We start from the raw sequence: 18251 nt of genomic DNA, 5'->3' as shown, positions 1-18251 counted from the left end.
CAGAACTGGTTGGAATAAGTTATGGGACCTGTCAAGCGATTGTCACAAATAACCTACAGTTTTGTAAAGTGTGTGCTAGATGTTTCCCTCGCCTTTTGACCACAGACCAGAAGTTGAGATGTTTGTCAAAGGTCTGTCAAAGGTGCAGGTCTGTCAAAGGCTTACATCAACATTTGCAAAAGAAGATGATGCATTCTTGAGTCAGATCGTCACATGCGACAAAACGTGGGTCCACCACTACACTCCCCAGTCAAAACAAGCCAGTATGAAGTGGCAGAGGAAATGGGAGGCAGCCCTTATGAAAGCCAAGACTTGACTGTCAGCTGGCAAGGTTTTTTCAACTGATGAGGCATATGGGTCATTAATTTTTTGCATGAGTGATGCACAATCAATGCTGCTTACTACTGCGAATTGTTGAATGAGGTTAGGGCTGCATATCGCTGCAAAAGACAAGACCAACTGATTCGAGAGACCATCCTTTATGACAATGCCAGGCCCTAACGGCCTGTCATAAATGACTGCAGCTCTAACTATCTCAAAACTAGAGGAAATGCACTGGACTCAACTTGATCATCCTCCCTACAGCTCGGATCTATCGCCCTGCGATTTTCATTTGTTTGGGTTGCTTGAAGAACCTCTAGGAGGGTTATAAATTTCTATATTTCTAAAGCAGGGAACTGTGTAGAAAAATAAATTATATTTGCCTTTTATTTTTCAATAAATAAATTTTTTTTTTTAAATAAAATTTTTTTAAATTTGTTTTACCCCCTCATATTTAGAAAAAAACCACCAGATCGTTCATAATAAAGCTTTTTTCAGAGCATTATATTAATTACAAAAAAGAAAATATTAAATTTTCAAATTTACTGAACATCTTTTGAAAAATAAACATATATTAACCGACATTAATAATAATTTAGAAATATTAAATATAAATAACGATAATAAAGAAATTGATATATTAGAGAAATATTATATTAGTAAAAGTAAAAATAAATAAAAATCTATCATTAAACTAAGTGCATGTGATAGATAATACAATGATTACAGTGGTAGACCTGACATAATGATTGAATATTTTGATAAATACTATTTATTATCTTACCATGATAGCTATAAGAAGTTGACACTAGAATATATATACTAATGTTTTTTTTTTTTTTTTAATTTTTAATTATATATTAATAATTAGATGTAATTTATAAAATTTGTCTGCTCATCTCATAATGAAGTAAAATTTTGAAAGCATTACATATAGGTGAGTGTTTTTACCTTTTATTTGAATTATATCTGGTGGATTTAAATGTTGTATTAAATATTTTTACTCTACGTTTACTTTTCTGACTGATTTTATAAAGTTACAGAATTTTATAGCTTTAATGTTGTATGTTTAATTTTCTGAAAAAAATAAACAAAAGTAACTCTGTTATTATGAGTTAATTTGTAAAACTCAACTGAACTAATATAAATAATAAAATTAAAAACCTTTTTATCTTTTAAGTCTTATATTAACCGACATTAATAATAATTTAGAAATATTAGATATAAATAACAATAATAAAGAAATTGATATATTAGAGAAATATTATATTAGTAAAAGTAAAAATAAATAAAAATAAAAATCTATCAGTAAACTAACTGCATGTGATAGATAATACAATGATTACAGTGGTAGACCTGATTTCCATAGGAATGCTGTTCCTATGGAAAGAGCATTCATTGCATTGTGTGTTAAATTATATTTACAGCGTAATTCAAAATCATAGATTCAGTTTTGCAATGCTGTATTCCATATTAAGAATTAACACAAAGTAAATTAATCCGATAATATTCACAATAAAGTTTACAGATACAATTCATAAATGTTCAATGTGGCCCTCTCTGGCTGCACGACACACATCTGAGTGGTAGCTGAACTCATCTCACATATGAGGAAGCAAACCTTGTGTTACTGAGTTCACCGCAGCTGTCATATGGTTCTGCAGGTTGGCCAGATTTGTTGGTAGAGGTGGTATGTAAACTGTATCTTTCACAAACTCCACAAGAAAAGTCACATGGTGTCAGACCAGGTGATCTTGAAGGCTAGAATTGAAGAGCTAACAATTTAACAAATTGTCTTTAATCTAAATAATAAATTGAAATTGTAAAGTATTAATTGCAGATGGTTGTTCTAAATGTTTATTGAGTGTGTTTACAATTATGTTGATATTAGAACGAGGCATGTTTTTGAAGGAAGGTCCATTTTGATTTTGCCACCTATATGTGCGATGTAAGAAGATGGTATTTGTGTAGCCCAGTTATTTCATTTAGTCAGTTGTTACAACAATAGTTTAGTTATTTTGTTATTAGTTGTTAATATTCATCTATTTATAGTGAGTGCTATAGTTTTTAATCTCGTCAAGTGTAAAGTTTAAGGAATATTATGATTTTTGATGGCAAGAAATAATTCTGCGACTGAAATTCATAAGCAAATTTGTGATGTTTACGGGCCGAATATTATGAGTGATGCTAAAGTAAGAGTTGGCTGTTCATTTTGAAAAGGAGAAAATGAGCATTCATGATGAACAACATCAGTGCTAACTGATGATTTGATGATGTTTCATGATCATTGATCTATGAAGTTTGACTACAAAATTTGTCCATAAAAAATTGTTTGCAAAGTGGATACTGAAGGTTTTAACCAACACTCACAAGAAAAACGTTGCTGCATGAATGTTTACAGCGTTATGAAAGTGAAGGTGTTGAATTGTTAATCGCATTGTTACCTATCTGTATTTCTTTTTCGAACATCAAAACAAAGTAGCAGTCAATGCAGTGGCAAATTACGCATGTCAAATCAGATAGTGAGGTATTAGTCATAACATAACTCCTATCAATTATTTTCTCTTTCTTCACCTTAAACAGCGTGTTGGGTAAAATTAACAAAAATAAAATGACACACAGCTTATATTTGCCAAAAGAAATTGGACTTTAATTAGAGAAAAACAACTTAACCTTATCTTTAAAATCATAACCTTAAAAAATTAAATGAAATTACAAAATAAACATAACTTAATTTTATACAGAATTTATGCAAATAATATCGGCTGAAACAACATATCAATTATAATAATAAGTGGCATATACATAAATATACGTATTTCAAATTATCATTTTGAAAATATTACATTAAAATACGTGGCTAAAAACAGTTTAAATAACTAAAATACATTATTATTCAAACTACAGGATGGAATACAAAAACAATAAATATTACTAGAACAAATTACAACATTAATTACAGAGAAGTCCACAATTACGACTTCACTTCAGGAGTTATAATTTTTTAGATTAATAAGAAGAGTAATGAGAATTCAGTTCATGAATAAATAAGAATTAATCTCTGCACTTAAAGTCAAATTAAATGATAGAGTCAATATTTAAAAACATTTCAAGTAAAAAGTAAATTTACCCTCAGCAACTGACTTTTAAACAAAGACAATTAATGAATAACCAGAATATTATTAAAAATAGTCATCAATTAATAACATATAAAAAATGACACACATGAACAAAAAGAGTTAATAACAATATAATCAAAAATGTAATAAGTAATCGTATAACTAGAGGTCATTTAAAAAAAAAACTTTCTTGAAAATATTTAAGTTTCCTAGTTATTATAATGTTAATAACTCCCTTTTTCCTAATTTGTGAAAAATAATATAATACTTGCTAGAGCAAAACAATATTTAACAATGATCAAAAATAATAATAACAGGAATAATCTAACACATTAGAATCATGTAAAATAAAGGATAAATAAACTGTCAATAAAACTGTTATTTTCCAAATGAAAACCAGAGGTTGTGTAGTTACAAGAATTAATGAAGTACAATAGAAAACATTTCTGGAAGTCACTAGAATGCATATAAGATATTAACCAATGCATTCATGTCCATGAATGTTTGTGTCACACATATATTTTATAAATTCTGAAGTAGTATTTAATTACAAGTCGATTTGATAATAACGATAGTTGGCATTAATAGCATATAAAATATGTTACATATGAAAAATAATAACATAACCTTTATCTAGGCCACCACGCATGAATATACTTGAATGAAGAAATGGTTGTATAAGTCAATCTTGAATTTCAAATTCTTAATGTACAATTAGTAGTGTATTTCACTAATTTTACTAATAATATAACTGTTTAATATAATAAATAATGAATAATCTGAACTTGCCTTAATCACACATGAATATTTGTAAAAAATGAAGTCGTGAAATTAAAGTACACAAAATACATACAGTTTATCCTTGGCGTAGTCTACAATGGCGAATCAAAAATAACAGAGGTAACAATATGCGATTAGAAGTGGAATAATACGAAGCATCTCAAATTCGTAGTAACGAGTTTGGAGAGAATTCGACGTCGATAAAATGGCTGGTTTGTAGCAACTGAACTACTTATAATACTAGAGGATATCTACTGAACTGGAACAGTAACTTATCAGAGAAACGAGAAAAACAAAACATAGAAATCTGCAAAATTCACAAAACACTGACAAGTAGAGCAAGAGAGAATGACCACAACGTTTATGAGAGTATGAAGACGATAAAAGTATTTAACACATTATACGAGAGAGAAAAAGACAAAAGAGAGGAATCGCAGGCAACTGCACATGGTGAATGTCTGATCTACTCTGCCGAAACAATGGCGTGATGAGAAGAGGGGAAAAAAGGCTAGGCAGTGGAAAGAGAGAGGGTGGGTAAAAAACAAGAGGTGTGTGCATGTATTAGTATGGGAACGAAAGAAAAGGGGTGTATGTGAAGACAGCAATAAATAATGCGAGATATGAGTACACTGACACTATAGATGACAGAAACAGACAGTCTGGTGGTCGCCAGGAGTGTCGAAAACGAAAACAAAAACCAAAGCATGCTTATTATAAAAGTACACAAATGACAAGCCCATACGAATGAGAGTAATAAATTTACCAAGCCTGTAACAAAAAACAAGACCCAACCCTAGCTTTGAATTCATTGGAATAAACGCAACTTTATTCCAGTGGAAAGTTAGTGAAATACTATGAAAAATATGTTGAAGTTGAAGGCAGCTATACAGAAAAGTAATGTAATTTTTATGTGGAAGTAATAAATTTTACTCATAATTTTCAGTTTTGTTTTTATTTCAAAACAATCCTTAATTTAAAAACGCCCCTCACAGATCCTACTTGTACACAAATGTATGAATCTCAAACTGCTGGTAAAAACATTTTGCCAGTTAAGATTAAAGCTCATCTTTATTACTCGTGGTTTAGTCTTATTTTGAACATTATAGGAATTATTTCACACAAGCAAAAAGAAATTTCTAGAGAAAAAAGATTGGCCCTTTAAAGGTGGTTTCCAAAGTTGTTTATTTTTATAAATTGAGTCTTTTAAATCAAATGTAGGATTATGTTCCACAAAAATTTTAATTTAAGTCCACACCTCTAACCTTCCCTTGAGAGACTTTTATCAGTTTTATATCTATTGAAAAAATTTGTTTAGTAAAAATAAGTTTGTCTTAAATACATTATTACAGCTAATATTGTAAGTATTAATTTTTATTACCTAAGTCTTGTAGTGAAGTTAATACTACTTTATCACAGTTACAGGATTGTCAATTTTTCACATTCAGATAACATTTTGTTTATGAAAAAAACTGTTACTACATTTAATTTTCCTTTTATTAATATAGGTCTGATGATACAGCTCGTTCTGAGGTTGAGAGCAGAGGTGATCCAGAAGGAGGAGAAGAAAGTTCATCTGTTGGTATGTAAATTTGTATTATTTTATTGAAAACATTTTTTTTTTTTTATGTTTTGGTAGAGAGGAAAAAATATTAAATACTTATTCCATTTGTCTAAATTATTGCTCAAATTAATATTTGTGTGTAGTTCAAATTAACTGTTTGTAGGGATATATGATTACAATAAAGTGAATGCATGTTTTAATATGTAACATTAAAATAAATACAGATTGCTTACATAATGCTGTGTATAATAATTTTAACATAAATACTGATCTAAATAAACCATTTGACTCTAATATTTTGTCTTATAAAGAAATGTGATTAACGTTTAGTCATGATGCACTTCTCATATTTAAAAAAAAATAAAACTTAGAAGGGCAAGAAGTGTGAAGTAAGTTAAAAAAACCATAAAATTAAACAAAATTGGCTATACCATAAGCTATGAGCTTCATTAATTATCACTCCAAGTCCGCAGTCAAACAGTTCTTTCTGCAGAAGATGAGATGAGTGTTTTGTAATGTGTGTGAAAAATGCCATGCCTGACTGGGATTCGAACCCAGGACCTCCGGGTGAAAGGTTGAGACACTGCCACTCATGCCATGGAGGCCAGCAATTTATTTTTACTTAAAAGATATATTTAGGAGTAGATATACTTAGTAAAAGATATTATTCATACTTTTATAAAAGATATATTATTTTATAAATATTTGGACTTTGGGGAGTCCCCAAGATAAAAATAAAATTATTATAAAAGTTTTTATCTTTATATTTACTTTTCTCCACGTTTTATCCAAATATCTTGGATAATCTATATTAATCTAATACTTTTAATTAAAAAACATTACTAACTGAGGTTTATACTGTATTAATTTACAATAAGTGTTTGAAAATTACACTGTTGACATCAATGTGACATATATTTTCTGTCGCCTACCTAATGATATCTTTGCGTTCCTTGATGAGAGCATCAGCATTGAGAATGGGACCAATCAGTTCATCATGTGTGTCTATTTATTGCTTGTTTACCTGGAATTTCATCCATTCCCATAAACGGTAATCTAAGGGAGTAAGGTCCGGTGATGTAGGTGGCTAATTTACCAAATTGTCTTACTTCATTTGTGAAATGTGTTGGTGCTACAACAGTTGATAGTAAGTACATTTCAATTTGTTTCGCCAATGAAAAATTTTCAAGCATTGTAAGAAATTCACTATTTAAAAATTCCATATTTCTCCCTGTGACATGTTCTAGTGTGAAAGGGCCTATTAATTGGTTATCATTCATGCCATACCAAACATTTAATGAAAACTATTTATAGTTTTAAATACTTATAATTTTCGTACCAGCTCGAGCTAAAGGAGGAATTTTATTATAATTATTCTTGTATATATCACATTTTACATTATTAAAACTAATTATAATTAAAACTAATATTTAAAAATTATAAATATTGTTACTTTATTTTTACGTGCAGCTGTAGGAACAAGTTTCCGTCCAATAAGAGAAGAAGGTATTGGTTCTGAAAGGCTTTCTATACCTATATCACCGACTAGAGTAGAAGGTGGAAATTCTCAAATTAATCCAAATATAACTAGTTCAAATGTTACTGGTCGTGGTGGAGCCAAGTCTGATTACCGTAGACGCACTCTTGAATATGTTGATAGCAACCGCAGAGAATTTCCAAATATACCGGCAAGATCAGGTAGTATTATATTTTTCAGTTCTAGATTCTACTAAATGTATAATTTTTATTAAAATTATTATAATTAATTTTTTTTTACAGCTAGTATGTATGTATATTTAATAGAAAGTATTTTATTATAAATATTATTGGGACTTGGCAATCCCATACTGTAAAATTCATTTGTCATCATCATCATAAAAAAGTTAACTATAATGAATGTATAATTCATTATAGTAAAGAAACAGGAAATTATTCCAAATGTGTTATAATTATTGTTATAAATGATGGGGTTATCTGCCTTGCTCAGAATACAGGTCTTGGTTTCAAATAGTTAATGGTATTTAGTTAAATAGAATGCCAGAGAGATTCTTAGAAATACTTGAAATATATATTGTATAAACCTATTAATAAAATAATTTTATTATTGTCAAATTTTGCATTCCTTTTTAGAAAATGTTTATTCATTACTTTTTTTTTATAGGATATCTGTTTTAAACTAATTTTTGAACTAAACATAATGATATCACTATCTTGTACATTTTAAAATTACATACATGGTGGCATCAAAAAGTAAGTAGAATTTAAATGTAGTTTGCAAACTAGATATTGTTGGATGAGTGTGTGTGTTACATGTCAACACAATTTTCAAACAATTGGCTGCATGGCATTATCAGTTTTAATATAATGTTCTGTTTATGTTTAACAAAGTTTATCTTTCCTTTTAGGAAGTTTGTAACAAAAAAGCTATAAGTGAAAAGCTATTGTACAAGTGTACAAATTTGTTTTGGTGAGATGGGGAAGGCCATTTCAAGATCTACCAAGACCAACCTTCAGCCAGTCTAAACGATAAAAATTTTGATAAGTTACCAATATAATCAATGAAGATCATCATTGAAGAATTAAAAAGATATTTCAGATGATTAGTTTGTCTTGGGAGTTTCATGTCAGCAGTTAACAAACTATTTCAAACTGAAAATGTTTCTGTAAAGATTTTTTCATAGTATCCAGAAACAAGTTTTAAATGACAATTTTTTTTTCTAAAATTGTTTCAAGAGATAAAGCTTTGTTCTGTGGTTACGACCTAAAACAAAACAACCATTAAATCAATGGGGAATGCAGAATTCATCAAAATTGGAGAAGCCTGACATGCCTGATCCAATATCAACACCATGCTGATTTGTTTTGTTGGTGTTAACTGATTATTCATAAAGAATTTAATCTGTGCAATGATAACATAAAAGCGTTTTTTGCTCCCTCCCAAAAAAAAGTTAATTCTTTGCGCTTAGTGGAAAATTTAGTCCTCATGTACAAACTGAGATCCTAAAAAGATAACATGATAGCAAAAGAAAATGCAGCAGTGATGTATCCTTCACTACACCAGTGCCTGTCTTGTCCACATGGCCTTTAGTGTCGGTAGTTCGTGGTAAAAAGCAAAGATGAACATTCACGTTGCTTTTTCAACTTCTGCCTTCTCCCTATTTATGTGTACTCAACCCCTCCATTTTTCTGTCCCCTGGTATGAAATGTCAGATGAAAAAATGTTTACTTGATGTCAGCAATGTGAAAAAAAACAGAGACCTTGAACTAAATATCCTCTCTATTTTTCTGAGGACCCGAGAAATATTTCCAACTCCTAGGTAAAATATTTGGGATATGTGTACCAAGCAAAAAAGAGAGTTTTTGTATAATATATAAATAACTATTTTTCAGTTATTTTTGGGTTTTGTTTATATGTTGTATTTTTATGTGAACTGAATTGATACACAGCATGTTAAGAATTACATTATTGGTTCTGACTAGACTATAAACTAATAATCTTACAATCTGATGATTTCACATAAAGTCTCAGGATGTAGTTTAAAAGGCAATAAGAGAACAATAAACTTAAGCGAAAGTGCTTGTGGTCAAAGCCTAATATAATTGAGTTGTTTCAGTTCACGTCACCAAGCTAGATAACACGTGTAGATTTTCCCTTTACTTGGATACTAGATTCATGGATGTTAAAGTAATCAGTGTCACTTAAAAATTATGAAAGAAATGAAAATCTAATTCATAGATTTGACATAAAGCACACCTTTCCAATGATCTAAAAGTGTTTATATGATCTATGCAATGTCTTTGGATGAAATTATTTTAGAATTTATTTATTATTTGTAAGATGTGAACAATATAATTTTCCTAAATTGCTCTTATTTTTAGGAGGCTCCCTAAGTTTCGTAGACGATCCACCTAGATTGGTTAGTAGTGTTGATAAGCCTCCGGATTTAAAGCCAGCCTTAGTTGCTTCTGTTACATGTCACAATATCTCAGCTTCAAGTCCAGCTGCAGTTACTGCTCCTTCATTTTCTGCTACACCTTCACCTGTTTCTGCTATCCCAAGTTCTGGTTCTGCTTTAAGAAGTCAGTCCAGCCTTACTACCCCGAAGTTAGCTCACTTTTGTTCACAGCAAACTTCTAGCCAAGAGGTAAGGAATAATAAGCAGATAAGTTATTTTAAGTTGGACTGTTGCTATCTTAGAATAACTAATTCCATACTACTGTATAAAATTAAAGAAATCATGATTCAATATTACAGAACCTGTTAAATTGTAGTAAAAGATTTTTTTAATAATCAAACCAGTTCTTGAGGTAGTATTAATTGAGATAGTTTGAGGAATGAAGATGTGAACAATTCAAAATCTTTTGATCTGAGTAAAAAAAAAATCAAGGAATAGCAAAATGGGATGATTCATTATTTACTGTATGGTAAATAAGTAAAATGTTGCCAAGTGTTGTTTATTGTAAAATTCTTTTGTGTTAAGACAAAAATTAAAGTTAAAATTATTAAATAAATTACTATTATGTGATTGCTTTTCCTCTTCAGTATTCAGTTTACTATTGACCAGTAGTTTTTTTTTCTTTGATTTGAAATCAAAAATTCTTCCTAATCATCATTTTTTAAGATGATTCCTCTAAGTGGGTCCAAAAAGTAATATAAGCATCTTTCATACTTTCTATATATTTCTTGAAAGTTGTTTTAAATCAACTAATTATCAGAGGAAGTTGTTTTATTCAGTCCTCCTTTGAATTCTGAATCCTGGATGGATTTCCTTGATTATACTGAAAAATACCCCTTCAACTTCAGATTCTTTTTCTAAATAGAAAAGAAAGAAGTCACTGTAGAAATTCAGTAAATTAATTATTACTCTCTCTTTCTTTTTCCTGTTTAGTCTCTGGTAATTACCTTTTAAATAATACTTCAGAGGATGATATGTATGAGTGTAAATGAAGGGTAGTCTTGTACAGTCTCAGTTCGACCATTTTGAGATGAGATGTGTGGTTAAATGAAACCCAACCACCCAAGAACACCGATATCAACGATCTAGTATTCAAATCCGTATAAAAGTAACTGACTTTACTAGGAACTGAACACTGGAACTCTCGACTTCCAAATCAGCTAATTTGGGAAGATATGTTCACCACTACACCAACCCAGTGGGTTGGTACCAGCACGCCTGGTACCAACACCTCAAGCAGCTCCTCTTCAATCTGGAATGATAGGCGTTTTTTGTGCCCATGCCGCAAAGCTTGCTGTTCCCAGAGCCTCCTCCTTTGCTATGTTACTAGATATTGGCATACCCCCGCCTGGACCTCGGCTGTCTCCTTTGAGACGGTCCGGTACGCTGCTGTTATTCTCAAGCAGCATTTTCTATGTACCACCTCAAGCTTCCCTTTATATTTTGTGGAATCTAGGTTTGGGAGATTCTCAGAATTCCTCAGCTCATGTTCTAAAGTAATTTCTGTATAGTTTCTCTATATATTTTTTGTTTCTTTAATGGAAAAAAAACATGTTTGTTTGTTTTTCGATTTCTTAAAAAACTGATTTTTTTATGCAATTGAGTTTTCAATAAGTTAGGTATAATTTAAAAGAAAATTTTGCTAAAATAATAATATAATATTATTTAGAAAATATAAGTAAAATAAGAATACACTGGAGTATAAGGAAAATGAATATACAAGTAATATTATTTCAGAAATAACTAAATATTTCTTAGGTGGGTTGTACCATTTTAAGTTACCTTGGCAACCGGTGATAAAAGAGACGTGGACATTGATATGGTTGCTACAGCATATATACAACTTGTTATGAAAATCATTAAAAAAAGAAAAATCCTGTCTTATTTTTCTTTTTTTTATTTGTATTTTTTCATACATTTATAAATTATTCTTTTAATGATTCAATGCATTATATTATGTATGTATATACAATTATACAACAAATATTAACGCTTAAACAAAAATTGCATAACCTTGATTTTTATTGGTTTTAATAGGAATTGTAAATAATAGAAAGTAAATTATAATTCTGTTCACTCGCTGAAAAAAGTAATAAGTAAAAGGAAAGCCAGTTTGAAAAGAGGAGTAGATTTCATTACATTCTTCATCATATATACATTTAATTAATTACCTTCAACCAAAGAAGGTTCTAAGATTGAACCAATTATGTACATAATACATTTTTACAAGTTTTATCCTTCAGCCAGCCTCCATGGCGCAAATGGTAGCATCTTGGCCTTGGTGGGCTATTATTCTAAATAAACAGAGTATAACCCTGTTTTTCCAGATACTGTTCATCTAAATTATTTGGCATAAGAATATTTTAAATACCTGATATAAATTTATAAAACTTCAGACCCACCATTTGTTTGATAATTTTGACCTAATTTTTACATTTCAAGTTAATATGAAACTAACCAGTGGAATGGATTTAATTTGTAGAATTTTAAAATCAGAAAATTTAGTTGTCTTATATTTATCACTATTAAAATACTGCACATGTAAATGTAGTGAGACTTATTGTCTAATTTTGTATTTTTTTTTTGTCTATTTTAAAAAAAATTAATCTGATATGTTAGGTTTGAGCTTATTATACAGTAAAAATGAGTTTAAGTAAGTTTCAGTACTTGAACTTCACATATTATATGATCTTGATAAGTAGTATGGCATTGTGGTTATGTAAACTTTTATCAAACCTGTAAAATAATCCTTAAGTATTATAAATATTAACTTGTTGAACAGATTAAAAGGTATACTGGAAATTTAAATTCATGAACTGTGTGTGATTATTTTTTAATTAAATTTAAGTTGTATATATCTACTTAATACCTAAATCATTTGTACTAGTGTAAGAATTTTGTGATATTTTGTTTTTCACAGTATATAAAAACTTATGCATGCTGCTTGATGTCCGTTTACTTCAGTACTTACCAAAATCTCAATCAAAGAAGGGTTTAAACTCAAGAAATAAAAGAATAATTCTTGAAAGCATTTATTTACCCATAAAATTATTATTCAGCTCACTAGATAACAAGCAGTATGTACCATAGATTATTACCAATGGTTCTTTTATCACTAGTTTCAGGAGCTTTTGACAAGAACTTATGTTTTTGAAAATCAAGGTTGTTTGTTTATATGTATTTGCTAAAAATTATTCAGTTTTTAAAACTAACATTAAAATTTCTTAACTTAAAAATAATTACATTTTTCATTGCCCTTTTTAGAATTTTTTGTTTTATTTAGAATTATGCTCCATTTCAGGTATCAATTGAGGAAAGTGAAGGAGGTACTAGTGGAACTGGAGGTGTTTGTCTAAGTACGGCTAGTTTAGCGTCAACCAGTAGCAGTGGAAGTAGCTCAGAACCAAGACACAAGACAACCCAGGGTATATATTGTTTTGCAATTAGTATATTGAGCTACTTGTAATTTCATTACCATTGTTATTTATTTCATTTTTGCATACAGATTAGTGTTATATTCCTTCCTTCTTGTAATTGACCAATTACCAAAATTTATTTTAAGTATTATTTGACATTAGAGGGCTTTGTTATTGTTTAGGTGTCAATTCAAGGTAAACCTTAAAAACAATGTATAATTTTTGTATTTGTGTTTTTGAAGTTATAGTACTTACTTAAAAACATCTGCAGATTTTTGGGATACATTTTGTTGTTGGATGGTTAAATCTCAATAACCATATTGGTTGTAGATGATGAGTTAGAAGTTGTGGTTCTGCTTCTGTTCTTTTTTGTAGCTTTCTTCACTGAACCAAATATACAGTTGCATATCGTTACGGCAAGCTACCAAAATGGAGGTCATATTCAGGTCTATAACTGACTGCTTCATTATGTGGTCATTCAATTTTTTTTCTAGATTACGGGTTCAACTGCTATTGTCATTAGCCTAGAAGGTAGTTCTTAGCGTATGAAAAATGTCATAACTGACCAGGATTCAAACTCAGGACCTTCGGATGAAAGGCCAAGGCACTACCACTCCACTGTAGTTATTCAATTGATTATAGGGACTGGCTGTTAATGAACATTATTACTCTATGGAAAGCAACAGTGCCTATTATATCTCTGGTGCTTTGTATGCATCACATTCATAAGAAAGACTTGGACAGATAATTAAATATTAAAGAGATTTCACTTTTACAAATTTCTGTTGAACATGGTACCATGCATTGTTTTATTTTTCATTTCTTTTGTTTAAATATTCATTGCCTTACTTGTTTATACTTATTAATTTTGTTTTCCCAACAACCATTTTTATTTAATATTCTCTTACCTTCTAATTTTGAAATCATCTGTTAAAGTATTCTGTGCTTGATCTCCTAAAAGTTCTACATCAACTGTTAATCCTGTACAGATGATTTTCCTTAATCCAATGCTATTACTTCTATTGTCTTCTAGGGAATCATTAATCATTCTCAACTATTAATCTTATTCCTCTTCCTAATTCAAATCGCTCGGTTTGTGCATCACTTAATTTCATAACCAATTTCTTGATTCAGGGATAATTATTTAATTGCTATTTTATCTTTATAAATTATAAACTATTAACTATTAACTTTAACTTTATAACTATTTTTTAATATTTCTGTTAGTTAATCCCATTAGACACTGTTGAATGCTTTTTCCTTATCTATATAACTTATTCAGTCCTTCACTTCTTTCTATATAGCTCTCAAATTTTTCTATTTTATATCCAATTTTGCCACTTGCATCCCTTTTGCATTTTCCTTTCTAAATCCACATATTTCTTCTGAAACTATTTGCTTCATATTTCTACTAAGACTTATGTTAGAATTCTCAAAAGAATCTTTCCTGAATGAGAAATTAAAATAATCCTTCTTTGAACTTGACACCACTGCACTTTGCTTTTTAAGGTGTAGAATCACAGGTGTTTTTAGAGAATCTTCTAAAAACATCCTTCTTTTGTAGATCACATTACACAATTTCACTAATTTCTGCAATCCTTTTTCCATTAAAACATGAAGGTACTGAAAATGTCAGCCCATCTTTCCCCATAGCTAGTTCATTTTTCATTTCTGTAATTACTTATATAATGTCCACTTCCTTCGTAGTTATCTTTCAGTTTAAGAGAGATCATTTGGTTTTACGTTGGGCTAGTATAGTTCTATGCTAGTAAAATTTCTTTAGAAATTTAGTAACAAATAAAATATCTGAATGTAGAAATTATTACAAAAAAGATTGATAAGAGTAAGTTACAGTTTACAGAGATAACATTTAAGAAAAGAAGATTTAGAATAAGGAATGTTATAGCAAGAAAACATTTAGGATTAATAATTTGCTTGAGAGGATTTGGAAGGTTATTCATAAATGGGATTAGAATTGAAGAGGAAAATTACAAAAGAAAATGTTATTTCTAAATATAGGAAGTAGAAAACTAAGGGGCACGCCAAAGATGAATTGGATAGCGATTGGAAAAGAGATGAGTGCAATGGAGAAGAGATGGAAAGCAGTAATTGAAGACTAACCTGATAAAACTAGGAAGAGGGATCTGTTGATGGTAAATGAAATACATTAAATAAATTTTCATTAACACTACACTAAAAAAAAAACACAAAACCACTGATAAAGAGAGTCTAAATCTCTCCTACAAATAGCCTATTAATATATACAATTTTTGTGACATTGAACAAGATGTTTTTGAACTTTTTACATGTTGGTTACTTAGTTTCTCTGTATTTTTTATATTCTTTTGAAAGCAGACTATCATAGGTAAAAAAAAATGTGAAAATGTAATCAATTGTCCCTCTGTCAGTATGGTTTTTTATTTTTTTTTTAAATGACAGTTTGTTTATTTTTTGATTGATAAATGTTTGAAAGATATTAATTTTTAATATTTTTCTTCTTTCTTTTACAGATTATAATGTTCCTGGCACTCCTTTGGTATTGAATGGATCAGTTGTCATGTTGGAACCAAGTAACTCTACCAATTCTAAGCAGTTACCATCAACTGGTGCTATACCAAAGAGTATATCATTTGATAAGACTGCTGAAAGAGGTGATAAGGTGGATATCAGTTATTTATCTAATAGTTGATTCATTTTTGTTATTTTTAATTCAGTTTTACTTTTTTATATTTTATTACCTATAAATCTGTTGTTACAGCTACAGAAATTTAATTACTTTGTTTTTTTTTTCAGGAATCATTGGATGAAGATAGCAAATCAAAACGTGGTAGCTTCTTCAGATTTAGGTTGCCTTTTAATAAAAATCGTCGTGGAAAATCATTCCGAGGATCTGAAGATCTAGGACGGTAAGATTTTGTTATCTTAATTTCATATATTATTAAAATAAATTACTGTCTTTGAGAATAAGACAAGCGATATTATAATTTTGCAGACTAATCTCATAGGTCATTGGTATCGGAAGCATGGCTAGATATTCTGCATAATAACCTTTGTTACTATAAGTATTAACATGCTTGTTCTTGGACTACGTTATTTAATTAATATGCACATTCAGTTCTGTAAAACATTTCATACCTATTTATGTGTATATTACAGCAATATACAACCTAAATGTATGATTATGTATATGTAACCATGTTTTAATGAAAGTCATTGGTTAATATCAAATAAAAACCATGTTTGTATCCTATAATTTGTAAGAAATGGTTTTTGTTTTTATATTTAATGGTTTGATAAACATAGACAAACTTAAGGACCCCTTTGTAACCTTTTATGAAAATTATAGTTTCATTCTGAAAAATGATTGATTAAGTTTGTTTTATCAAAAAAAAAAGTTTATATTTGAAAAAAGGCTGCACAAATATCCATTCTTATTGTTGAGAGGAATTTTTTTTTCTAAATCAAAGGTTTTTTTATTTTTGTAATATGCTATTTTATCTGTTGTAAAGATTGTAGTTTATATATACAAGAGTCATTCAAATATAAATCAGAATAGATAGAATTGTAACCAATGAGCCAAGGACACTTATAGCAAATTAACAGTTAGCACTTAAATATAGCATAAATATAGCACTTAGTATTCAGCTATGATGCTAATCATACAGTGAAAAGAACTTGATGAAATCATTGTGCAATTTTTCAACAATTACACTTCCAAGATGATTGTTTTATAATTTCAGGTGAGCCCAAAATACATTTCAGTATACTTACTTTTGAAAGAAGTGCATTGTTTTGTATTTATAATTTGCGTTTTCTAAAGTTATCAAGTAATTTTTCCTAAACAAAATGGTTTTTTTGTAGGTTTGGTACTGGATTAGGTGGTACTGATGTTGATAGTTTAAGTCTTCGTAGAGGATTATCAGAAGAAAGTCGTTCAACAAGAACAGGTAGAAAATTTTAATTTTTTTATATGTATTATTTCCTTAGGATCTTTAATATCAATTGAATAAGTAGAATTAGTTAACAGCATACAGAAGATATTAATAAGACTATAGTAATTTGACCTCTTTTATCTGATATAACTTAAGGCAATGTAGTATTATTTGTTTGAACTCCAACCCCTTTAAGAAAAACATGTAAAGATTTAGATGTATTTACTTTCATGTAAAATAAAATATTTTTCCAAAAATAAATTTAAATAAAATTAAAATATAATAGATAAAATAATTATAATTAGTTGTCTTTGTAACTCATTTATTAGTATCAGAAAAAATTCTGAAACATAAGCCATTAGTTGTTTCATAAGCAGTTCTGAATGTATTAAATAAATGTTTAGTATTATGATTTGAAGCTTAATTATCATACTTATATCAAAATTAAAACTGTGTGTGTGTGTGTGTGTGTGCATGTGTGTGTGTATATATATATATATATATATATATACACCTGGTGATATTTAAATATGGAAACAGTTTATACTTCATATCTGAGAGGTATTTGGAGGCAGAAAGAAATCGGGTTTTACATAGTTAGAAAAAAATCTGTATTATGTTGGGTTTTAATTTTTGTCCACCATATTGAATCATACTTAATTTTTTTAAATAGAAAATTTTTTATGACACATGCTTTCAATCTAAAATTTTATAAGTAAAACAATGGTGAAACTCATTTTTCTGTTAGTGTCTTCATTATCAAGTTTTAAGCATTTAAAGTTGCAATAATAGAAAAATTGTGCTAACAGTAAAACTAGGTAAAACACGCTGCATGAGCAATTTTATTGCGTTTTACATTCATGTTGCATACAAAAACAAACTTTAAACAGTGCTATAATATTGATAATAATAAACAATAAATAATAATTAACAGCACAACAATAAATTAAATGGCTAAATCAGCTGATATTCACTTTAAATATTACAATATTTATTTAAAAATTTTAAATAAATGTTTTTGATCATAAATTACCAATGAAATAAATGTTGAAAGCATCACATTCTACAATAAATGTTCAAAATCTTCCCTTCTACAGCTTGGCAAGTGTGCTAACGTGAAGTAATATCCATTTATAACTTGTAATATGTCTGGTGGTAAGTGAGCA

General features: G+C 29.1%; 1 protein-coding gene across 3 annotated transcripts in view; it reads left to right on the top strand.

Annotated features, from left to right (window-relative positions):
• The window catches only part of Gapvd1 (GTPase activating protein and VPS9 domains 1), a 171107-nt gene that overhangs the window by 121296 nt on the left and 31560 nt on the right, over window positions 1–18251 (top strand). For all 3 annotated transcript variants that reach the window (XM_075370371.1, XM_075370370.1, XM_075370369.1), the window contains 7 exons: window positions 5726–5799; window positions 7252–7479; window positions 9661–9926; window positions 13039–13162; window positions 15664–15812; window positions 15947–16059; window positions 17015–17100. In XM_075370371.1, the coding sequence (XP_075226486.1) occupies window positions 5726–5799; window positions 7252–7479; window positions 9661–9926; window positions 13039–13162; window positions 15664–15812; window positions 15947–16059; window positions 17015–17100 (1040 nt within the window). The remainder of the gene's footprint in view (window positions 1–5725; window positions 5800–7251; window positions 7480–9660; window positions 9927–13038; window positions 13163–15663; window positions 15813–15946; window positions 16060–17014; window positions 17101–18251) is intronic.

The sequence above is a fragment of the Lycorma delicatula genome, chromosome 7 (genome assembly GCF_047948215.1).
Source record: "Lycorma delicatula isolate Av1 chromosome 7, ASM4794821v1, whole genome shotgun sequence".
NCBI classification, from domain to species: Eukaryota; Metazoa; Arthropoda; class Insecta; order Hemiptera; family Fulgoridae; genus Lycorma; species Lycorma delicatula.
This window is presented reverse-complemented; position numbering and strand designations above follow the sequence as displayed.